Source organism: Etheostoma cragini, chromosome 2, assembly GCF_013103735.1.
Source record: "Etheostoma cragini isolate CJK2018 chromosome 2, CSU_Ecrag_1.0, whole genome shotgun sequence".
Taxonomy (NCBI): Eukaryota; Metazoa; Chordata; class Actinopteri; order Perciformes; family Percidae; genus Etheostoma; species Etheostoma cragini.
Window position 1 is genome coordinate 7004850 of NC_048408.1, and position 19967 is coordinate 7024816.

Sequence of the window (19967 nt, forward strand, 5' to 3'; positions counted from 1 at the left end):
TGCCATCTGTGAAAAAGCTGAAGTTAAAGAGAGGATGGCTTCTACAAATGGATAATGATCCTAAACAAACCTCAAAATGGATTACATCAAGAGGCGTAAACTGAAGGTTTTGCCATGGCCTTCACAATCTCCTGACCTTAACATGATTGAAAATCTATGGCTAGACCTTAAAAGAGCAGTGTGTGACAGACAGCCCAGAAATCTCAAAGAACTGGAAGACTTTTGGAAGGAAGAATGGGCGAAGATACTTTAAACAAGAATTGAAAGACTCTTGGCTGGCTACGAGAAGGGTTTCCAAGCTGTGATACTTGCCAAAGGGGGGGTACAAGGTATTAGCTCTGCAGGGTGTCCAAACCTTTGCAGATGGCATTTTTTTGTTTTCTGTTATTTTGAAAGTGTAAATGATGAGATAAAATCCAACTTTTTGTGACATATTATACAAATGTTTAATCTGTCATTTGATGCCTTTTTGAGCTTTTTCCATCTTTTCTTGGCTTCTTTATGCACATTAATACAAAATATTACCTGGGTTGCCGAAACTTTCCATCCCCACTGTATGTTTGCCACTGTAACTCCATAATTTCCCATTTTTTGGGGATCAATTATAATCTATCTATCTATCTATCTCTCTACTAAACCAAAGTTTAATTAATTATCCATATAGCATTTGTTAGTGATGAATATTATAACGTCATACAAGTAAATGTAGTTGGTTACTTTCCAGCACTAGCTCCGGATGTATCCACAATAAGCGTATTGAGATCCCACAGCAAATCTCTGCCCTGCACGCCTGATGTTTCTCATCATCCGCGCTGCCAGGTCCTGCCGAATGATGCTGGCTGTGGGCCAGATTCAGCAGGCTCTTAAATGGTGAAAGGTCCCTCGGGTGGGCAGTTTGTCTGACAAAGTGCTTTTCCTGCCCTTTTTTTTCTTGTTTTCCAGGTTTGTTTACGGCCCCACAACACCTTCCTCTGAGTCACAACACAGCCTGTTTTCTCTAATGCGCGACCATATGGGTGATCTAGTGGGGAGGCTCGACGCACGTGTACAGATGCTTTCTGTTGCCGGTTACACTGCGGGACACGTTTAAAAGTTACTTCCAAGTGTTTCCTAAAAAACAAAAGGACAAATTGTTGCTCCATCTAGATTTGTGCACCTGACACTAAACATCTCCTATAAATCATTCATTACTTTCCACCCGTTCGTGCCTGTGAACCACATGAGCATTTGAAGATTTGGGCTTTGTGACCATGTCACAGTGAATGACGTAGTTCGGCGGCTGTAATCAACAATTAGGCTGAGAGTTGTGAGAGAGATAGTACTGAAAGTAAACTATGATTGATTGAACTGTCAAGAGATTTTAAAAAGGTTTTGTTCTAAAAAGGAATTGAGTGAATTGTGAGGCTGGATCCAGAAATAAAAGAACAAAGACAACATTTCTTTAGCCGTTGTCAAGACCCTTAGGGAGGCAATTTGAGGATGCCAGATCCTGAGACTTACCAATAAAACTCACCAAGACCTTATTTCCTCTCATCTCCAAACTTCTAATGGCTCCAAAAAAGCATCAAAGCTGGCTCCATCAGATCCAGCTCCATATAGAGAGATCGTCCTTATCTACTCATATCTGCTGGCATTATTGCTGATGTCTTACCATCAGATGAATACCAATGAATTTTACAGTCAAGCATACATGCATTGTTTCTTGCGTGAGTCTCACACCCAGATGGGACACCAGTATGATGAAATTCCATGGTCGACTTCCTGACTGCAAAGCAGATACTGAATAGTATGGAACTCATTACTGAAGTTTCAGCTGTAGTCATTTCAAATATGCCAGGAAAGTGGTAAATAGTTCAGGATAATAATCTGTGATCACCTGACATTGGATTTATATAGCCTAGTGTATAGGACAGGTGTCACAGAATCAAGTTGAACACAGGAATAGACTTCATCGAGAGGTAAAGAAAAGATCCAATGTGGTCACAGTCTTAAGAACCAGCAAATGCAAAAAAGAAGAAAAGCATGTCAGCGTGTCATGTGGCTCAGTGGCTAGCATGGTTGCCTCACAGCAAGTAGGACCTGCAAAGTTCGATCCCTGGTCCGGGGTAGGGCCTTTCTGTTTCTGTGGATGTTCTTCCCGTGTTTGTGTGGGTTTCCTCCGAGTGCTTCGGTTTCCTCCCACCATAAAGACATGCATGCTCGGTAACTAGCACTGCAGAAAATTAGCCACTGGCGCATTTTTCAGTAATGAAATCTGTTAAGTATATTTCTTTAAATAAATGTAGAATACAAAGAATCAGAGGAAATTTGAAGGCCTGTATAGTAGCTTAGTAGAAGGTATTTGTGATCTTATGGACGGTATTGTGTTGCAAAAACCTTAGTGTCATTTCTCAGGGTACACATTTTTGTAACAATCCAACCAAAAGAAGCCATTAGAGATTAAATGAAGTTACATCCCTCAACATTTTTGTTAAATGTGCTTATTAGTTTGATTTAAAGGCCTTGTACACCACACAGGTGTTCAGTTCATCTGGCTGATTGGACCCCATCCCAGCACTGTGTGGGTGTGTTTAGATTGATTATTAACATCTTGCTAAGTCTTGTGTTAGCTCTGGTGCACCTGTTAGGGCATGACAAATAACAGCTTTATTATTTTTATTAGTAGAAAAGTGCTGTGACCTAATAAATTCCCATCCAAGCGCCAACCCACCTTTAACCTGAGCAGAGATCTGATCAGCCAGAATAATTGCCAGAGGTTTTAATCGCAAAGATCAATACCACTGTGGTATCTTCTCGGAAAATATCAAGCTAGATCACGGCGTTGGTCATCTTAGCTGACCTGGGAACCTGCCATCTTGGTTCTGTCCAAAACTCAAAAACCTGCCGGCATCTCTTAAGCTCACTAACAAAGTTATATAACTTTCCTTTGATAAATTTGCATTTGTAACCAAAGTGTAATGACAAATTTTGGTTTGACAGGGAACTTGGTGCTAAACTCAGCCAACCAAATCGTGGCTCTAGCTCCATAGGAAGCGTCTGTCCAAACTAAAAATATCGCCATCTCTAAAGCTCACTAACTCATTAACATAACTTTCCTTTGTAAATGTGTATTTTCAATCAAAGTGTAATGACAAATTTTGGTTGAACAGGGAGTTAGGTGGATATCGTGGTCCTTTTTTTGATTAAATACAGTAAAATATATTACATATTGCACCTCTAAAATGGACTAAGGGTCAAATGTAAAAGCTTAAACCTAAGACTTCAAAAACACTGTCCTCTCTTTCAGTACAGAACATTAGGTCGTACATTCAATCTGATTCTTTTTTTTTTTTAACACCATCCCTAGCATTCACGATACGAGGCATCACCCTGTCCATCGAGCCCAGTACTGATGTGACTCGGAACACCAATGTGACTCTGAGATGCAAGGCCGCCGTCAGCAGCTCTGGGAAGGAGGTGCTGAGTCGTGAGTACACCATATACAAGGACGGCAACACAATCTACACCAAGACCTCCAGCAGCTCGGAGGATCTTCTGTACCCTCTGCCCGAGGTCAGAGTCTCCAACACCGGCAAATACAATTGCAAGATCAGCATTGAGGGGAAACACATGACCAGCGGAGTCAAGAAACTCACAGTAACAGGTTGGTTTGTTATTATGGATCCAGTTTTTGTTTGGGTTTGAGAAGTTCAGGTCTGTGTCATTGTTTAACAACATAATTGAACAGTTTTTAAAGTGTGGTTAAGTTAATCACTTGTTGGCACGATACTCCTAAAAATGAAGTTAACTGTTCATCCAGTACATACATACAATACACTAACCTGAGCTATTCAAATTAGCTGGATATACGGTTAGAAGTAAGTTGCTCTTAACAGTGTATCGCCCTGCGTAATGTTACTTCGTCCTGCCACAATCTGTCCCAATATGTCGTAGTTGGATTATAAATGCCATAACGTTAAACGTATTCTCTGTAAATCTTTACAATTATTCCATGAAAGAACCAAGCAGACCTGCCTTGTTACAAAATCCCAAATTCTCTTTAAAACTTGCAGTTTTTAGCATGTAGTTTGGCTAGCTCAAAGTTTGGTGTTGTTTCCCAAAACAAACAGAGGGCGAGGGCCATCCGGCAGCAATAATCCTGGAAAATAACTGTTGTTAATCCAGACTATAGCCATAATAATGTAACTAACATGGGCATGATTGTAAATCCAATGTATGTAGGTTTGAAAAAATCGTATTAAAACGTTCATAATGGGAATGGGGTGTTATGTGCAACAACAAGTAACATCATTTCTTCAACATTGGCAGAAGATGATGCTGTTTCATTTTTGCTTAACATTATTAGAACACTTTTTTTTATTACATCTGAGCATATTTCTTGCATGTTGTCTTTTTTTAAGAGCTTTATTAAAGTTTTTACAAATACAAGTTATAAACAGTAGGCATACATTATTAGAGGGCAAAACACAAAAGAAAAACACAGAAAACAAAGCAAACATAATTAACACTTGAGCGTACTATAAAATGTATCAGTGCCAGTCAGTCTATTGTAAAGCACCTGGTCTTCCATAATTCGAAGCACACCATACATATGATTGTTTGTATCAGCTCCTTATTTTTCTAACATTACACCAGACTTCTTTAGCTCTTTAACAGCCATCATATTGTCTTTCCAGGCCTGTCGAAACCAGTTCTCCTCCTTAAAATGGGTGTGGTCCGCGAAGGGGAGGAGATAACGACCATATGTATGGCGCACGGTGAGACAGGCTCCATTTTCTTTTATTTCTACGAGGACTCCAAAGAGATCCAGGAGAAGCAGGTCAATTCCAACCAGGCAGAGGCCAAGCTGCGCATCACTAGTGTCGGCATCCACAAAATTCACTGTGCCTACACTGTCCTTGTAACGCCAGACTCCTTCAAGTCAGAGGAAAGCAACACTGTCAATGTTACAGTCGAAGGTAAGTAGCATTTTGAAATGGCTGTACTCTTGAAAGCATTGGACCCATGACCCATCACAGGGCTTTTTTTCTTCATTGGGTTTGTCTACTTAGAACTTCCCATCACACCAGTTTTGGAGATTTTCCCCCAATCCAAAATTTATGAAGGAGACAAACTGGTCATCATGTGCACCTTCACCAACGTTTTGCTGGGCTCGGATGGGATCCACCTCTACCTGAGCCAGGGGAACCAGCTCCTCAGCAGCGGAGAAACCACAGTCAACCACAGCATGGTGGCACTGGCCAAGGACCCTGGCGAGTTTGAGTGCAGATTTGAGATGGGAGATGTAGTGAAATTTGTCACAAAGAAGGTTTCAGTGACCGGTGAGTGGACAGAGGAAAGATGACCTGTAAATCTGTGTTCTAATCACTGATGTGTTTCTCATCTTAACATTATTGATGATTGAAAGCGTTAACTTTTTCCTATGGAGGCTACATCCATGGTGCCCCAAAACAAACAAAATCTAGTAAAAGGTTATGACAAGAAATTTGGCAAGGGCAAGGGTTAGTTATTCTACACTCCAGTATTGAGTATATGAAGTATTATTGATTTGCATTGAGTGCATTGTCCCTGTCAAATAAATAAATAAATAGATTATTAAAAATAGAATGTTTTTGGCTATCTGACATCTTTTACAAGATTTTGTCGGGCATTTACATGATTGAGTGACATCAATGCAGACGATGACTTTCCATGTTTTTGGAATCTGTCCACAGAGCTGTTCTCAGTGCCCACTTTCACCATGTCTCCAGCTGAAGTCTTTCAAAAGGAATATATGACGCTAACCTGCAAAAGTGAGCGCTTTGCCTCTGAAAGACTCAACAGGGAAGAATTGACCTACGCTCTTGATCCATTTGAAAGCCCACTGATCCCCAAGAGCGCTGGAGTATTTTATGGCAAAGCCCTGCAGTATGATTTCAACTATACCTGTGTAGCTCGAGCCAGGGGCATCGTGAAACACAGTGAAACCCTGACTGTGCGTCCTAAAGGTAAGCTTGGCCGATGCCTCTTTCATGTTCAATTTTTAACACACAGATTAATAGTAAACGTGATGAGTAATGCACCTCACGCCGATGTTTTTTTTCCCATGCAGCTTGTGGAGTCTTTTTCAAGTTAAACATTTTTCAACTTTTCTGAGCAGTACCTTTAAATACCTTTAAACAGTGGCAATTTTAGACCATTTTTAGGGGGCCCCTGAATTTTTATCTCAGCCGCCCTAAAAATTATAATAATAACAAACAAAATGTATTCAATTTAATGCTTCAAGTGAGAGTTTGCAAACTTGTCTGTTAATGACATTTTTGAAAGGTGCTGCATCCGTGTCACATTGTCATTAGAGGCTGAGGCCCCCTAAAGGTCTGATCCTAGGAACGCCCCTGCCTTTAAATTATGACGTTGGTGACAAAAGAGCACAAGCATAAAACCAGCTTGGTCGCAAGTACCATGTATGAACAGGGCTATTGGTTTTGCTTCATAGGAGTTGTGTTTTATTTTTCTCTTTCCCCTTTTTAGTGTCTGTCTCCGTTCCAAAGATCTCGGTGGTTGGCAGAGCAGTCCTGGGACAGCCCCTCAAGATCCTCTGTCTGTCAGACAGTGGCAGCCTGCCAATAAACTACACCCTTCTGAGGGAGCACGACCCACTGAGCACAACCATTGTTAAGCAGCCCTTTCAACCAGCTTTCTTCACAGTCCCCATCAGCAAGCCTGATGAAATCAACACGTACATGTGCGAGGCGAGGAATAATCACAGGGAATTCCAGCACAGTAAAAGACTCAACGCAACTGTCATAGGTAATAATTTAAAAAATCCATTCTGACAGGGGTAGCTTGTTAATTGGCCTCATCATCACTGCCAAGATCAATCAATGGATTACCACGTGTAAATAATCATTTTGATGAGCCACTGCAGAGCCATTATACCTCTATTCTAAACCATCTCACCTAAAAGCCATTGTATAGCTGTTGTGGAGCTGTTAAATTGTATCCCACAACCTTCATCAGCAGGTGGACTTTGTCCAGTTGTTATTGAATTGTGCGTGTGGATTCTTTTCATTTTTCTGAGAACTGTAAACACTTCTTTTTTTAGCCTGACCTCTGAAACAGCAGTTGGCAGAACAATTTCACCTCATTGTCCTTTCTACACGATTGTCAGAGTTTGCCCGGTTCTCTTAACAGTTCTTCCAGCTGCTGTTTCCAAGGTCAAGGTTAAACTTTGAAATTATTGGCAACCTTATTTTATTGTATAATTTAATTGATACAACCCCCCCTTGCCCATACCAACAACACCATGTGATATAACTTTGATTTGACTTAGATTGATACCACTCGTGTACTGTATGTCAATTAAAGGAACAGTTCACTTCAAAATCAAAAATAACCATTTTTCTCTTACCTGTGCATTTTTATTAATCTAGATTTTTTTTTTGGGGTGGGAGTTGCCCAGTGTTGGAGATATTAGCTGTGTATATGTCTGCCTTCTCTCCATAATGGAACTAGATGGCACTCAACTGGTGCTAAAAATGTCAAAGAATTGGCGCGTGTAGTTCAGATGAAAGAAAATAGTTCCTACATGAAACTGCTTACAACCTGGTCTTTGATTTTCTTGAGTAATTGGGTCCTGATTTCTGAAAAGAGACAATGGTCCAGTCCCAAAGTGAGAACTGAGGACTCACAGACTTAATTGATCTCAGGTGCTAAGGGATGAGTGTGTGAAGACACATGGGCTCAGAACGGTATAAATGGGACTGGGACAGCACTTCACCAGGTTACCATGGTGATGTCTAACAACAAAGATGTTGCTGAGATATGCCAGTTTGGGTGTTCTTATTTTTAGTTTATTGCTTTCTACATGTCCAAGGCACAGGAGACAGCTGCCTTGTTTTACAAGCTGGACAACAGATCCATTCTGTTCCGTTGTTGTGTGTCTTGCTGTTGTTTACCTTTTTGTAATTTCTGGATTTCCCTATGGTTTCCGCAACAAACGTCACAGCGCTTTGAACTGGGGGTAATTACCTTTTGGTGAAGTCTGCATTAATGCAGATTCAAGGAAAGGGCTCGGTAGGTGTGTATTAAAACCCTCATGTCCTTTGAATTTTTATATTGGGACAACCTTAAGCCATTACAAATTTCGTGAGAACGCGCATCAAAGTCCGTGAGTACGGACTTTGAGATTAGGCCATTGCTGTTGATTTTTTCAATTGTATTGGATTGGCAAGCCGAGTGTTATCTAGTTCCATTATATTTGAGTTCAGGCAGACACTGGGCAACTCTCACCAAAATGACCTAGAATCTTGTAATCTAGGTTGCTAAATAGCACTACAGGTAAGAGGGAAAATATGCATTTGTGATTTTGTTCCACTGTTCCATTAAGCTATAAAGACTGGAAACAGGGATTAATGTCCAAAGGTAACAAAATGTACCTTTCAGCACCTCTTAAGATCACTAAGTGATGTTGACTAATGTCCCATCGTTTCCTCTCCTAGTACCTCTGACGCACCCGATTATGACCGTCATCCCCGACCTACCAGATATCTCTGAGGGAGTTCATCTCTACCTCATATGTGGTGTTGCCGGCACTCCGCCTGTCACCTTTAAGTGGTACCGTGTTGGCAATGAACAGCCACTGCATACCACCACCTCCAACAAGAACAACACAGACTACCAGGTCCCGGAGGTGTCCAAACTGCACAGTGGCACGTACTACTGCGAGGCTGTCAACCACGCCAACAACGTCGTCATCAGTGACAGGGTCGACATACAGGGTGAGACTGATGGGTATTTACTCTCAGTAGGGACCCCACCTGTTCTAGACCTGCTATGCTGTGACTTACCCTGACCTCTAGGGCATGCAGAAAGATGTCTTTCATGTCTTCAGAGACTGACAACTAAAGAAACATAGTCAACATAGTCTGAGACCGCTAATTAACTTAATCCTTTGTGGAAAAGTGAGGGTCTCATTCTGCACCCACATAGTCTTACCCACAAACCCTCTCAACCTACAGAGGTCATTGATTCAATGTTTTTCCTTCATAGGCTATAGAAAAGGAACTACTTTATTAATTCCTCTTGGGGAAATTCAATAATCTTCACTCCGTTGTTACACACACACACACACACACACACACATATTAACACACACACACACACACACTGGCCAAAATAAACTTATGTATACATACCTAAATACTTGCATTATTGTTATTGTTGTAGAGAGATAGCAGAGTGATGGGGGCTGCCGTAATCTGGCTCTCCAAGCTCAGTGCCTTGATCAAGGACTTTGACTGGTTCCTCTCCAGGGCGCCAGTCCATTCCCCACCCTCCCCAAGCCAAGACTGTACAGCCCAATATCTAGTATGGAGTTCTCATTAATTGCTCACCTTCTTTTTGCAAAACGAACCGTCGATCCACACTACGGAAAACATCAAGCTATGCAAAATATAGCGGAAATGTGCCTTTTGTGCCTTTCTTTTGGTATCTTTTCCAATCGTTTTTAGTCTTCTATTTTGTCTCTGTCTTGAACCTTTGTCAACCCTTTCCCATCTTATTCTCTACCCTACTTTTCCCTTGTGTTCTTGTTTGTCACTGACTCTCTTTGTCACTGTCTCTCCCTTTAGTGCACATGGCGTTGTGGAAGAAAGTGGTGATCGGGGGGTTCTGTGTGCTGGCGGTGTCTGGGTTGGTGGTGGTCTTTCTGCTGTGCTTCAAATCCAACAGAGGTAGAGAGACCTACAGTCCTCCAGCAACTCAGGCCGTTTATCTCTAACTGTGTATGAAAACCAACCTTCCTCTATCTACTTCCTCCTGCTCTTCTTCTCACCTCTTCTCTCTTATTGTAGGTAAAAGAGAAGCAGCTGCTGAATTGTCAGTGTGAGTTGGCTCGACTACTTCCTCTGCTTCCTCTCAATGTGACAGATGCTGTAGACGTTAGTGACAGTCTATCTAGTTTTATAAACTAGCATAGGTGAGGGTGAGATGAGATTGAGTGTTATGTTTCTGTTATTTATAGTAATACATTTTATTTATCTAGCGCTTTACATGGTACTCAAAGACACTACTTATAAGCATATTAAAAGCAATTAAAAACAATAAAACCAGTTACTATTAGTTGAGAAATGTAAGAATACTGTATGTGTAAGGCTAATCTGAGGAGGTGTGTTTTGAATGGGTACAGGTCATGGATGTGTAAATACTGTATTGATCCCTTAAGGTAAAGTCTATGTTGCAGTTGCACAAATAGTATAAGTATCAAGAAGAAATATAAATAAAAATTAAGGAGTGTGATATGTACAATATTTACATAGTCAAAGGAATGTTATGACATGGTATTTACATAAATAAGGAGTTGTAATGGTGAATAATAATAATAATAATAATAATAATAATAATTATGGTAGCAGTAGAATATTGGACACATTTCAAGCCTGTGTTATTTCACAAAACAGATATTATTGTCCAGTTTGAACCTCACTGTCTGTGTGACAGACACTTAGAGGGATATGTATGTATGTATATATATATATATATATAAAACGGTTGTTTTGCACGTTTGTACTCTAAACAAAAAGGCAAGAAATAATGATTTTTACCTACGTTTCTGTGCGGATTAAACAAACGAGACAAGGTTTCAGTCCCAAGTTAACGTCTAACGGACGTTATAAAACAGACGGCAGAATTTGCTATCTAACAACATTAAATTAAGACGTTGATGACAAAAAAGCACAAAAAGCATAAAACTAGCTAGGTTACATATACCATGTGTGAATATTGTGTGCAAATCAGTTGTGCAAATCATGAAGATAATATTAGAGGTGCTTGGTTATGTTATGTATTAACTAAAAAGGAGTTGTTTAGCAGAATAAAAGTGCATGAAAAAAGTACAAAAACTCTTATACTTAAAGGCCACCGGTTTGGTTATTAAAGTTCAATCTTAGCTCAGAATGCATAGCATTTAGTTTTTCATGGTTTAGATCATTTTGGCATTTAGCAGGTTTTTCTTCACCTCACTGCTGCCCGAGTTGACTTTATTTTCACCATCTCTCAGAAAGCCTTCGAGCCCTAAATCAGATGACTCTTTAACAGTGAATCTAACCCACGACACAGAGGTTTATAAAGCAGCCACAGGTAGCTTGGTTTTACTATTCTCCTGTGTACCACTGACTCTCTTCACTCAGTCATCATCTCAACAGCCATGTGTCTCGCCTCAACAGTTACAGCATGTTTTCTGTTGTAGCCACGGCAACCCATTTTCATCCAGTGATTCATGTTCTAATATGCATGCAGGGTCCATGTTTCTGTTTATGTAACTGACTACGTCGCTTTCCTGTTCAAGTATATGTGCACGCACAACATGGGTATGTTTACACGTATTGCCTTTGTCTGTTTCTGACATTTTTTGCATGTACATTGTGTTTGTGTCTAAGTATGTAACATATCTGCAGAGGCAGGACGAGTAGGATGTTGTTGGAATAGGACAGTTGTTGTACCTCTCTGAGGTACAGGCTGTGTTTACGGAGGAGCAAGCTGCTTGAGTAGGTCAATTATTATTTGTCTATTGTTGCAAACTGCTCAGAGCGTCAACTATCATCTTCTTGCAGACGCAGCGCCACTCTATGATGGCACGGAGGGTAGAGTGACCAATGGGGTGCGAGGTAGTGTGGCGTCGCTTCCCGTTGACATCAGCAACAGGAGCAGCTACAGTATCCCAGCCACAGTGTAGAGATATGCCCCACAATGGGCGGGACTTGAATTCAATTTTTTCCTTTTTACCTTTAAAGAAAAGGAAGTTCTAAGAATGGACTCTGAGGGCAAACATGGAAAGGAACACAAGAGGCAGAAATCCTGTTGATGTCCAGTGTTGTGGGATTTGAACACTTTCTTCACTGACGACTTTCCTCAGTGAAAAGGAGGGGCGTGGCAATAACAATTCAAACTGGGACCCGCTGCTCCCTCTCCCCTCCTCCTGCGCTCTAGAAGGCTTATGATTTTCAGCGTAACATTATTGTCTTTGTCCTTTGTTTCTTTCGATCACCATGTTTGTGCGACTTAATGTCCTTTTGTTATTGCAACTTCTCCATTTGTCTGATGTGCATGTTTAAATGGCCTTGCTGACAGATTGATTTGTATATACATTTTATCATCATCACAGGAAATGTGTGTATATATTTTTGCTTCATCCCAGAGACACCTGTAGAATAAAGACGTTGGTTTTATTTAGAAATGTGTCAGTACCATTCATTTTGCTCCAGCTGTCGTACCTGAAGCAACTTTTTATACCACAAAAAATGCGGTCCAAGAACATTATTTTTATTATTATCATGCCTGTATTACATTTCCATTACACTTTGTGCTGGATGGTGCAACCATCCTAAGCACAGATCCAAGACAAGAATACCAACATAACATTAAGTTGATTAGTTTCCAGTTCAAAAAAGGAACACAGGACAGAGACTTCCTTGAAAAGTCTAAACAATAGTGTCTGAAAAAAATGTCCTATGTTGGCACAGAGCAGATATAACTGCTGGTGGGAAGGGCAGTCCTTATTTGGTTTCAGGCCAGGCAAGTTTTGAATGCATGCAGCAGGTGGAGGAAATTAATCACATAAGCTTTGCTTGAGCTGTTTGTGAGATTACATTACCAACTGGGAAGTTGTTTTAGCCTGAACTCATTGTACAGCCGCTGCCATATTAATGGTGTATTGTGCACAAGGCAGCAGGAGTATTCTCTACGCACCAGACCAAGACTGCTCCTTTGTTACTGGTTTTATTTTGAGAGCCAGAAAGCCTCCACCGAAGGCCAGGTTATGGAGATGTGCCACAAAACTGTCTCTTATGTCTCCGTTATTGCTTTCAAAACAAAACATATTTCTGCTATCTGACTTTTGGTCATGTAATTAATAATTGGGAAATAAGCTCATCCACATGCTTGCCAAGATTAAGTGAGAAGACCGATTCCACTCTCATGTTTGACAGAGCCAGGGGAAACTTAGCTTAGCTTAGCATAAAGACGGGAAGGGATGAATTGTTGGCCTGGCTCTGTCTAAAGAAAATCTAAAGTGTAAAAATTACAAAAATGAAAGTGAACTCGCTGTAAAGCCACAGACACGTTTGCACACCCAAAAATAAATTAACTGGGTTCAGAGACTGGCAATTGTTTTTACCGTCATTCCCTTTTGTCTTTATGCTAAGCTAACTGGTTGCTAGCAGCAGCTTCATATTTTGCATATACTGTAGACTAAGAGTGGCATTGTTCTTCCCAGTTCTCAGCAAGAAAGCAGAAGTGTATTTCCTTATAAAATGCTTAAGGAATGATTCAAACACGCCTACTGTCAGGCGATATTCATCATACATACGGCTCTGTAATGTGTAATTATAGTGCTAAGTACTTATTAAGGCTTATGTAATATGCATCAGTCTTAACATAATTAAAGTCTGGGTTTTGCAGCCCCACTTATGACCGTATGTCTGTCTTTCTGTGTTTCACAGTGAGGGTAAACCGAGCTGCAGTCAGTGTGTGGAGCGAGAGACCACCTGGAGAAGGTGAGCTGGGCTTGTAATATATACCATTATATTAATGCTTTTAATGAAAATGTCTCCATGGACGCATTTATTAAAACGGGTGGACCTATTGAGCATTGAGCACTGAGAACTTCTCTTCCTTAAAGCAACTTGTCAAACAATTGACATTGATGTGACATGGGTAAATGTTCAAATGTAGTGTAAGAGTCATAAAGTCAGCACACTGATTCAGTCAGTTGCATGGCAATACCAACCAAAGTTTGCTAAAATTAGCTAAATTAACCAAGTGTATTGAATTGAGTTTGCGTTTAATTGCTTATGAATTAAACTTTCTTTCCAGTTGTAAAATTCAGAATGTGTCATTTGTTTTTCAAAAGTTACATGGTCTTGCTAATAAGTTCCGGAACCAGTTCTGGGAACTCTATCCATCTCTGAAGAACAAATAGACATAACAACAGTATTTTCACAAAAAAACAGCAACTCAAGGTCCACTTTGTAGCTTTTTCCAGAGCTTTCAAAATTCAGTAGGTGTTATAATTTTATCTATAGCTCTTTAAGGACATCTCTCGCATATACATTATAAGCACAATGGATCATTCTTAACCTAAAGTAAAACTTACACAATGCAAGATCTGTAGCATATACAGTCAAAGCTCGGGAAAAGACAAGTAAGTTTTATTAGTAATCTAGAAGATTTATTTTTAAACAAAGTCTGTTAAGTGCATTTTTTTTTCCATAGTTAAGTTCTTATCTATCTCTGAATGAGGTAACACAATGGTGATTGACCCCATGGTCCACTGATAAAAGCCCTTTGCGTTTACAGTATTACTAACTGGGTGTCTGTGGCTACATTACTGAGGAAAAATCACAAGTGGCTCACAGTTAGTGACGCGTCACCCAGGGCAGTTGCTGTGTAAGAGAGGGTAGGCGGAGCTAATGCAACAGACTCGCTCTTCAACTCACTTGTTTGTGAAGTGGGGTAGAGTTTTTTTTATCGCGTCTGCCATCATTGCGAGCACAAAGCCCTGGTGCCAACTGACTGATGTCACACAGGCTGTGATACTGATGGATCAGTGGGGAGAGACATCCAAAAACACTCTTGCAATTACCATTTATTGCCGCCAAAGAGAACAAAACAGAGATCTTTAAGATTGTAACATTAAGAAAACAGCAGTCTATGTCGACGATGTTACATTTATGAGATTGTCCAGGAGGGCCGATGTCTGTCACCTTCAGCTTTCTATGTGTTAGCATTCTAAACTCCAGCAGATTTCTAAAGACTATGGGATACTGCTCCTCAGATCTCTGCAGGGTAAATCCAGACAGCTAGCTGGACTATCTGTCCAATCTGAGTTTTCTGTTGCACGACTTAGACAACTTTTGAACGTACACATGTTTCACCAAAACAAGTTCCTTCTTGAGGTTATTTTGCAGAGGTACCGCTGCTCCGTCCTGCACTTAGCACTGCCCAAGACAGTTGTGATTGATTTAAAGAAATGTTGATAAACCAGAGCTCTCCCATCCCGGGATCCCTGTGGACTAGCCAGACCCTCCTCCACAGCGCTGTGGAGGAGGGTCTGGCAATGCGAGTCAAAGTAAACAGTAAAATAATATGAAGTGCAGAGGGTTCAACATGAGTTACAGAGAATCATGTTCATGTGTTTGGGTGCAGCCAATGACGAGGAGAGCAGCGTGGTGTCCAACGAGCCTGATGTGGAGTACACTGAGGTGGTTCATCCCCGGCCGGTAGATCCTGCCAGAGGTGACAATTGTGTTGTTTTGAGTCCATCTCTCAGCCAGTTTTTTTCTTCAGCTTCTTTTGTTTCTTTTTCTCCAAACTGTATTATTTCAATAACTTCGCACATTCTCTCTCCTCCATTCCAAACCTCACCGTAAAAAAACTTTTTTCTGCTTTGCCCACATTCCTTTACATTTGATAATACAGAGCAACACTTCCTGGGAGGGGCATAATTACCCATAATTAATACATCTTCTAGTTTAACTGCAGTGATAACTGCTGGGATTTCCACAACCATTGCAGACTTCATAAACAGGAAGGGCGTAGCTAATTGCCAGGCTGGTTTCTGATACTGGCCCCATCTTCGTTATGGTCCTGTGCTCAAGGTCCCGACAGGCTGAAGATGGCTGAGACAGAATGTGACACAATGATAAAATCAGACAGACAGTATCTGCTAAACGTTGTCTTTTGAAGTTCATGCAGGCTAATCTGTTGCTTTTTTACCTTAACAGTCCCACTGAGAAAAGGCACAGACACAGTGTACAGTGAGCTCCAAAACTCTCCACATGGTGAGTTTAACATCTTTAAAGCGGCTCTGATTACTATTTTTACATTTCCGATGGATTCAATGACTGCTTGTTATGGCGAAAGGGGGTTTCTTGTAGTAAAAACCAGAATGTTCACCCAGCTCAACTCAGTATTACTCCCCGCGTGTCAGAAAGCGATGCTTGGTCATGTGTCTTTTGCATTAGTTACTGATGCAAAACGTCTCCATCAGGGTCTCAGCCAGACGCAGGGGGCTTAATTGCAATGCAACCCCATCCGCTCTGATATTTGACGCTCTGGGTACCCCTTTGGTGTCATTTATTAAACGTGTTTTGTTGGGACCCCTTGGCACAGAGAGATGAACTGGAACAAAAATTTGGCCCGAGGTTTGGGATGGAGCTGCCTTACATGCGACGTGTGAAGAGGGCACGTGGAACGTTTTTGGAAAATTTAATTTTAATAGTATTGATGATATTGCATAATATAACACAGACGTAAAACAATAAAAAGGAATGAGGCCATTGTAGGAGAATCTGAGATTGCTAAAGACCTTCAATTCAGGATGGTCTGCCCACCTGCCCCCAGGTTGGAGGGGCCGTTTGGCTGCTCTAGAGCTTTCTTATTTCATTTTTGTAATTCAGTAGCAGATGTGATTTTAAAAGTAGCAAAGTACAGTACTTCAAACAGAACATACTTAAGTAAAATTACAGATTTAAAAAAAAAAAACTTTAAAAAGTAAAAGTGCACACAAAAACGTAATTACAGTAACGTGAGCAAATATAATTTGTTACTTTCTAACTCTGGCCAAAACACATAGACAGCTATTATACCCACTGACTGTACACTACCTGCCCACAAGTTAGCAAGGAGCTAGTGGACATAGTGGAGAATCTGGCAGCTAAAGAGCTAGGTGGTTGGATGGACAGTTTACCCAGGCCAGCTATAGAACCGTGACCGTATCCTGTTGCTGCTGGCAGGAACTTCCTGTTATTAAAACAGCAGCCAGACGCTGGCTGTGTCTATCAAGCAGTCCATCAGAGTCCAAATGTTTCCTGTTCAACAGTGACCACAATTCCAAATTGTTGAAAGAAGCATTGGTAAAAGCATGAGGGAATATTCTAAGTATTGATTCAGACGACAGGGACAGGAATGGCTGAAACAAAGGCCTCCGCAGGGGAGGGAACAAGTGAGTCAGCAATCTCAGCCACGTCATCATTACTGTCAAATGACTAATGAATAACTCTGCGGTGAGCCATTGAGTTAGCAGGATACATGTTTCACCTGTGATGCTTTTTTTCCCCTTTAGGTGCTGCTGACCCTCATGACTATGTGAGTAGTTTGCCGCACAATCACACTTGTGTTCTCCTCGTTTCTTATTTTTATTATTATACGTCTGTACTGTTTTTGCACCTTGTGTAACTTCAAAACGGTCCACTATACTATATTGTTCACTTACTGTGTAGATGTTCATAATACATTTGCATACTTCTGTGCAGTTTATGAAATTCACACGTTTTATTGACATATTTCATTTTATATCTCCAGTAAACCGGATTGTTTTAAAAATATAGATTAGATTCTGTAAACTGTTAAACACTGTTAACTATGATTTGCAGACTGAACATCAATGCACATTGTTGAAAAGATAGACTATGTATAAGATTTGCATCTCCTACTACAGTTAAATGCTATCAAAACAATTCCTTTGAGTCAAATCTGCCTAATATGTTGTAGATGCTATGACTTTTCTAGATTGACAACTTTTTAAATAATTTCGTTTCAAAAGCTGTCCCATACACAAAGTTCCGTTTTTAAGTTTAGTGTTTAAGTTGCCAAACATGAGGCCCGTCCCACATGGCATCATACACTTATACACAAACATCTTCCTGTTGCATGTACAAAGCATTTGGAAAACTACAAATATATATACACACATACACAAATATATATGTACATACTATATACATACACACAGCACACAAACACACACGTATACTTTGTGTGTGTATACTAGGTGACATGTTAGGTGATCCAATTGTTCTTCACCATAGGAAAGGAGTTTTATGTAGTAAAAGTACTCAGTAAAGTTGTGAGAAACAGTACTCACAACTGCACACAACTGTGTAACCAAGTACATTTATTACATTACTGTACTTAAGTACAACCTTTGAGGTACTTCACTTCTTTTTATGCCACTTTTTAATTTTTCAGAGAGAAATAAGGTGCTTCTTTCTGCCCTACATTAATCTGACAGATATTTTTAGTAGTTACTTAACAAATTAAAATGTGTTTTCTCACAAAACACATGTAGTTCATAAAATATAAAGTTTTATTATAAATTAAACTACCCAACAATATAACAACCAGCTGAAATGATTAGACCATTAAACACTTAGCTGATTAGCAGAACTGTTTGGATTGTTTCCAGTTTCTAAAATATAAGTTTTTTTCTGCAATACTACTTTTACTTGTGATACTTTAAGTAAATTTTTCTGATGATACTTACATACTTACATACTTATAGACTTAAGTAACATTTTCAATGCAGGACTTTTACTTGTAACAGAGTGTTTTTACAGTGTTGTATTAGTACTTTTAAATGAGTAAATGATCAGATCTTCTTCCAGCACTGCATGTATGTTACTTGTATGTGATTTAAACCATTGCTGTCTCTGCGCTGGCCACCTCCTGGTCACAGGGATCCTTTGCAGGCCGATAATCCAGAGCAAAGGGAAACGGCCGTCAAAGTTTCCAGACAAGAACAAAGGCCCTCGGGCTGGGGCTTCCTTCCCTATCGCCAATCAGATCAGCGCTGTGGCTCAGTCAAATTACCTCCAAACCCATCTCAGCCAGCCTACTGTCCCCCCCCTGCATGCCGTAACCACCGCCGACTGCACTGATTTTATCCCTACATGGTGTTAGAGGCAGTTAAAGAGAGGAATGTGAAATAATGAGCTAAGGATGTGACATCATGATCTGAAACGGTTCATCCTTTCATCAGTGGATCTTCTTCATGGCAGATTCTGCGGTTTGGCCTGATAGTAGTCTTATAATGTTTTTTCTGCTCCTCCGGCAACTGACATCACTCAAAAATGTCAAGTTTGTGTTATGGAGAAAAAAACAGAGCATCCTGCAGGAGTGTGATATTGGATTTCATTTCGGTAAAAATGACAATTAGCATTTAGGTAGTTAAGGGAGATCGATGCAAACACACTTTAAAATCCCATTTAACTCACATAGGAGCAGTTGCTTTTTGCACATATTACCAGAAACTAAAAAAGTTATTTATGACCTTAATCCTGTGATAGTTTTAAATATCACAGAGGACTGAGACAGCCTTAACTGCTGTGGATCAGGATGATGAATGAATCAGCCATGACAGGGTTTAATGGCTCTGCTTCGTGTGTCAGCAGGGTTCAGTGGAGTATGCTGAGCTCAACAGTGAACATCCGGAGACCAATCACTACCGTCCAGAAGTCAACGGCCACCAGGAGCTGCCAGCGCCGGTGGATTAGTGACAATCACCTTCTTTTGTTTCCATTCCCACTATTATCGCTTATCCACTTGTTTTTGTAGCTACAAAGCAATTTCTCAGTTTCCAATCTGTAAAATAATTGACTGCTAAAATAGCTATTAAAATTGTTTTCTATCAATAAAGGCATGTCACTTATTCTTACTGTTTGTTTGTGTGTTTTTCCATGTGTGACGGCGGGCCATGATAGTACAGCTGCAAAGAAATTTGATTAGCAGACAGCTATCATCGTCATCAGTAACATCATCCAAAAGTGACTTTGTTTTGCCAATTGCATTGGCACAGAGCACAAACACTGGAATACCTGCAGTGCTCTCTTAGGCATGTCAAAAGGAATATAAATGAAATTAAGGTTAAGTAAAAATACAAAAACAGATTTGCATTATTATTACACAAACAGTATGCCACTTTGCAAACATTTGTTGTGTACATTTTTTTTTTTAAAGCTATTGTATGTATACTGTCTGAGTTTGTTTTTGCACTGTATGTTGAGGCCACGTCTAAGATAATTTTCTGTCATGACAGACAATACATTTTCTGAATGTGAATACTCTTAGGTACTTTATGTATTCATTCAGATTCAGAATACTTTTTACCAAGGGGCAATTCAGTCTATCCCATCCACGTAAATGAAATAACC

The 19967-nt window shown here is 40.2% G+C and overlaps 2 protein-coding genes across 11 annotated transcripts in view; one reads left to right on the forward strand and one right to left on the reverse strand.

Moving 5' to 3' along the window:
• si:dkey-237i9.8 (platelet endothelial cell adhesion molecule) overlaps positions 1-19472 on the forward strand; it is a 22518-nt gene extending 3046 nt beyond the window's left edge. The window contains exons 3-16 of one of the 10 annotated variants that reach the window (XM_034891123.1): positions 3347-3643; positions 4677-4958; positions 5052-5321; positions 5715-5987; positions 6511-6789; positions 8481-8759; positions 9612-9713; positions 9834-9864; positions 11039-11118; positions 13479-13532; positions 15184-15273; positions 15762-15818; positions 17102-17124; positions 19209-19472. In XM_034891123.1, coding sequence (XP_034747014.1) covers positions 3347-3643; positions 4677-4958; positions 5052-5321; positions 5715-5987; positions 6511-6789; positions 8481-8759; positions 9612-9713; positions 9834-9864; positions 11039-11118; positions 13479-13532; positions 15184-15273; positions 15762-15818; positions 17102-17124; positions 19209-19310 — 2219 coding nt within the window. In that variant the 3' untranslated portion in view covers positions 19311-19472. Of the gene's footprint in view, positions 1-3346; positions 3644-4676; positions 4959-5051; positions 5322-5714; positions 5988-6510; positions 6790-8480; positions 8760-9611; positions 9765-9833; positions 9865-11038; positions 11119-11591; positions 12211-13478; positions 13533-15183; positions 15274-15761; positions 15819-17101; positions 17125-19208 lie in introns of those variants that run through there. The other 9 variants (XM_034891128.1, XM_034891129.1, XM_034891130.1 and 6 more) reach the window with 9 other exon arrangements.
• Positions 1-19967, reverse strand: part of LOC117956277 (excitatory amino acid transporter 3-like) — a 381877-nt gene that overhangs the window by 315727 nt on the left and 46183 nt on the right. The window lies entirely within an intron of this gene.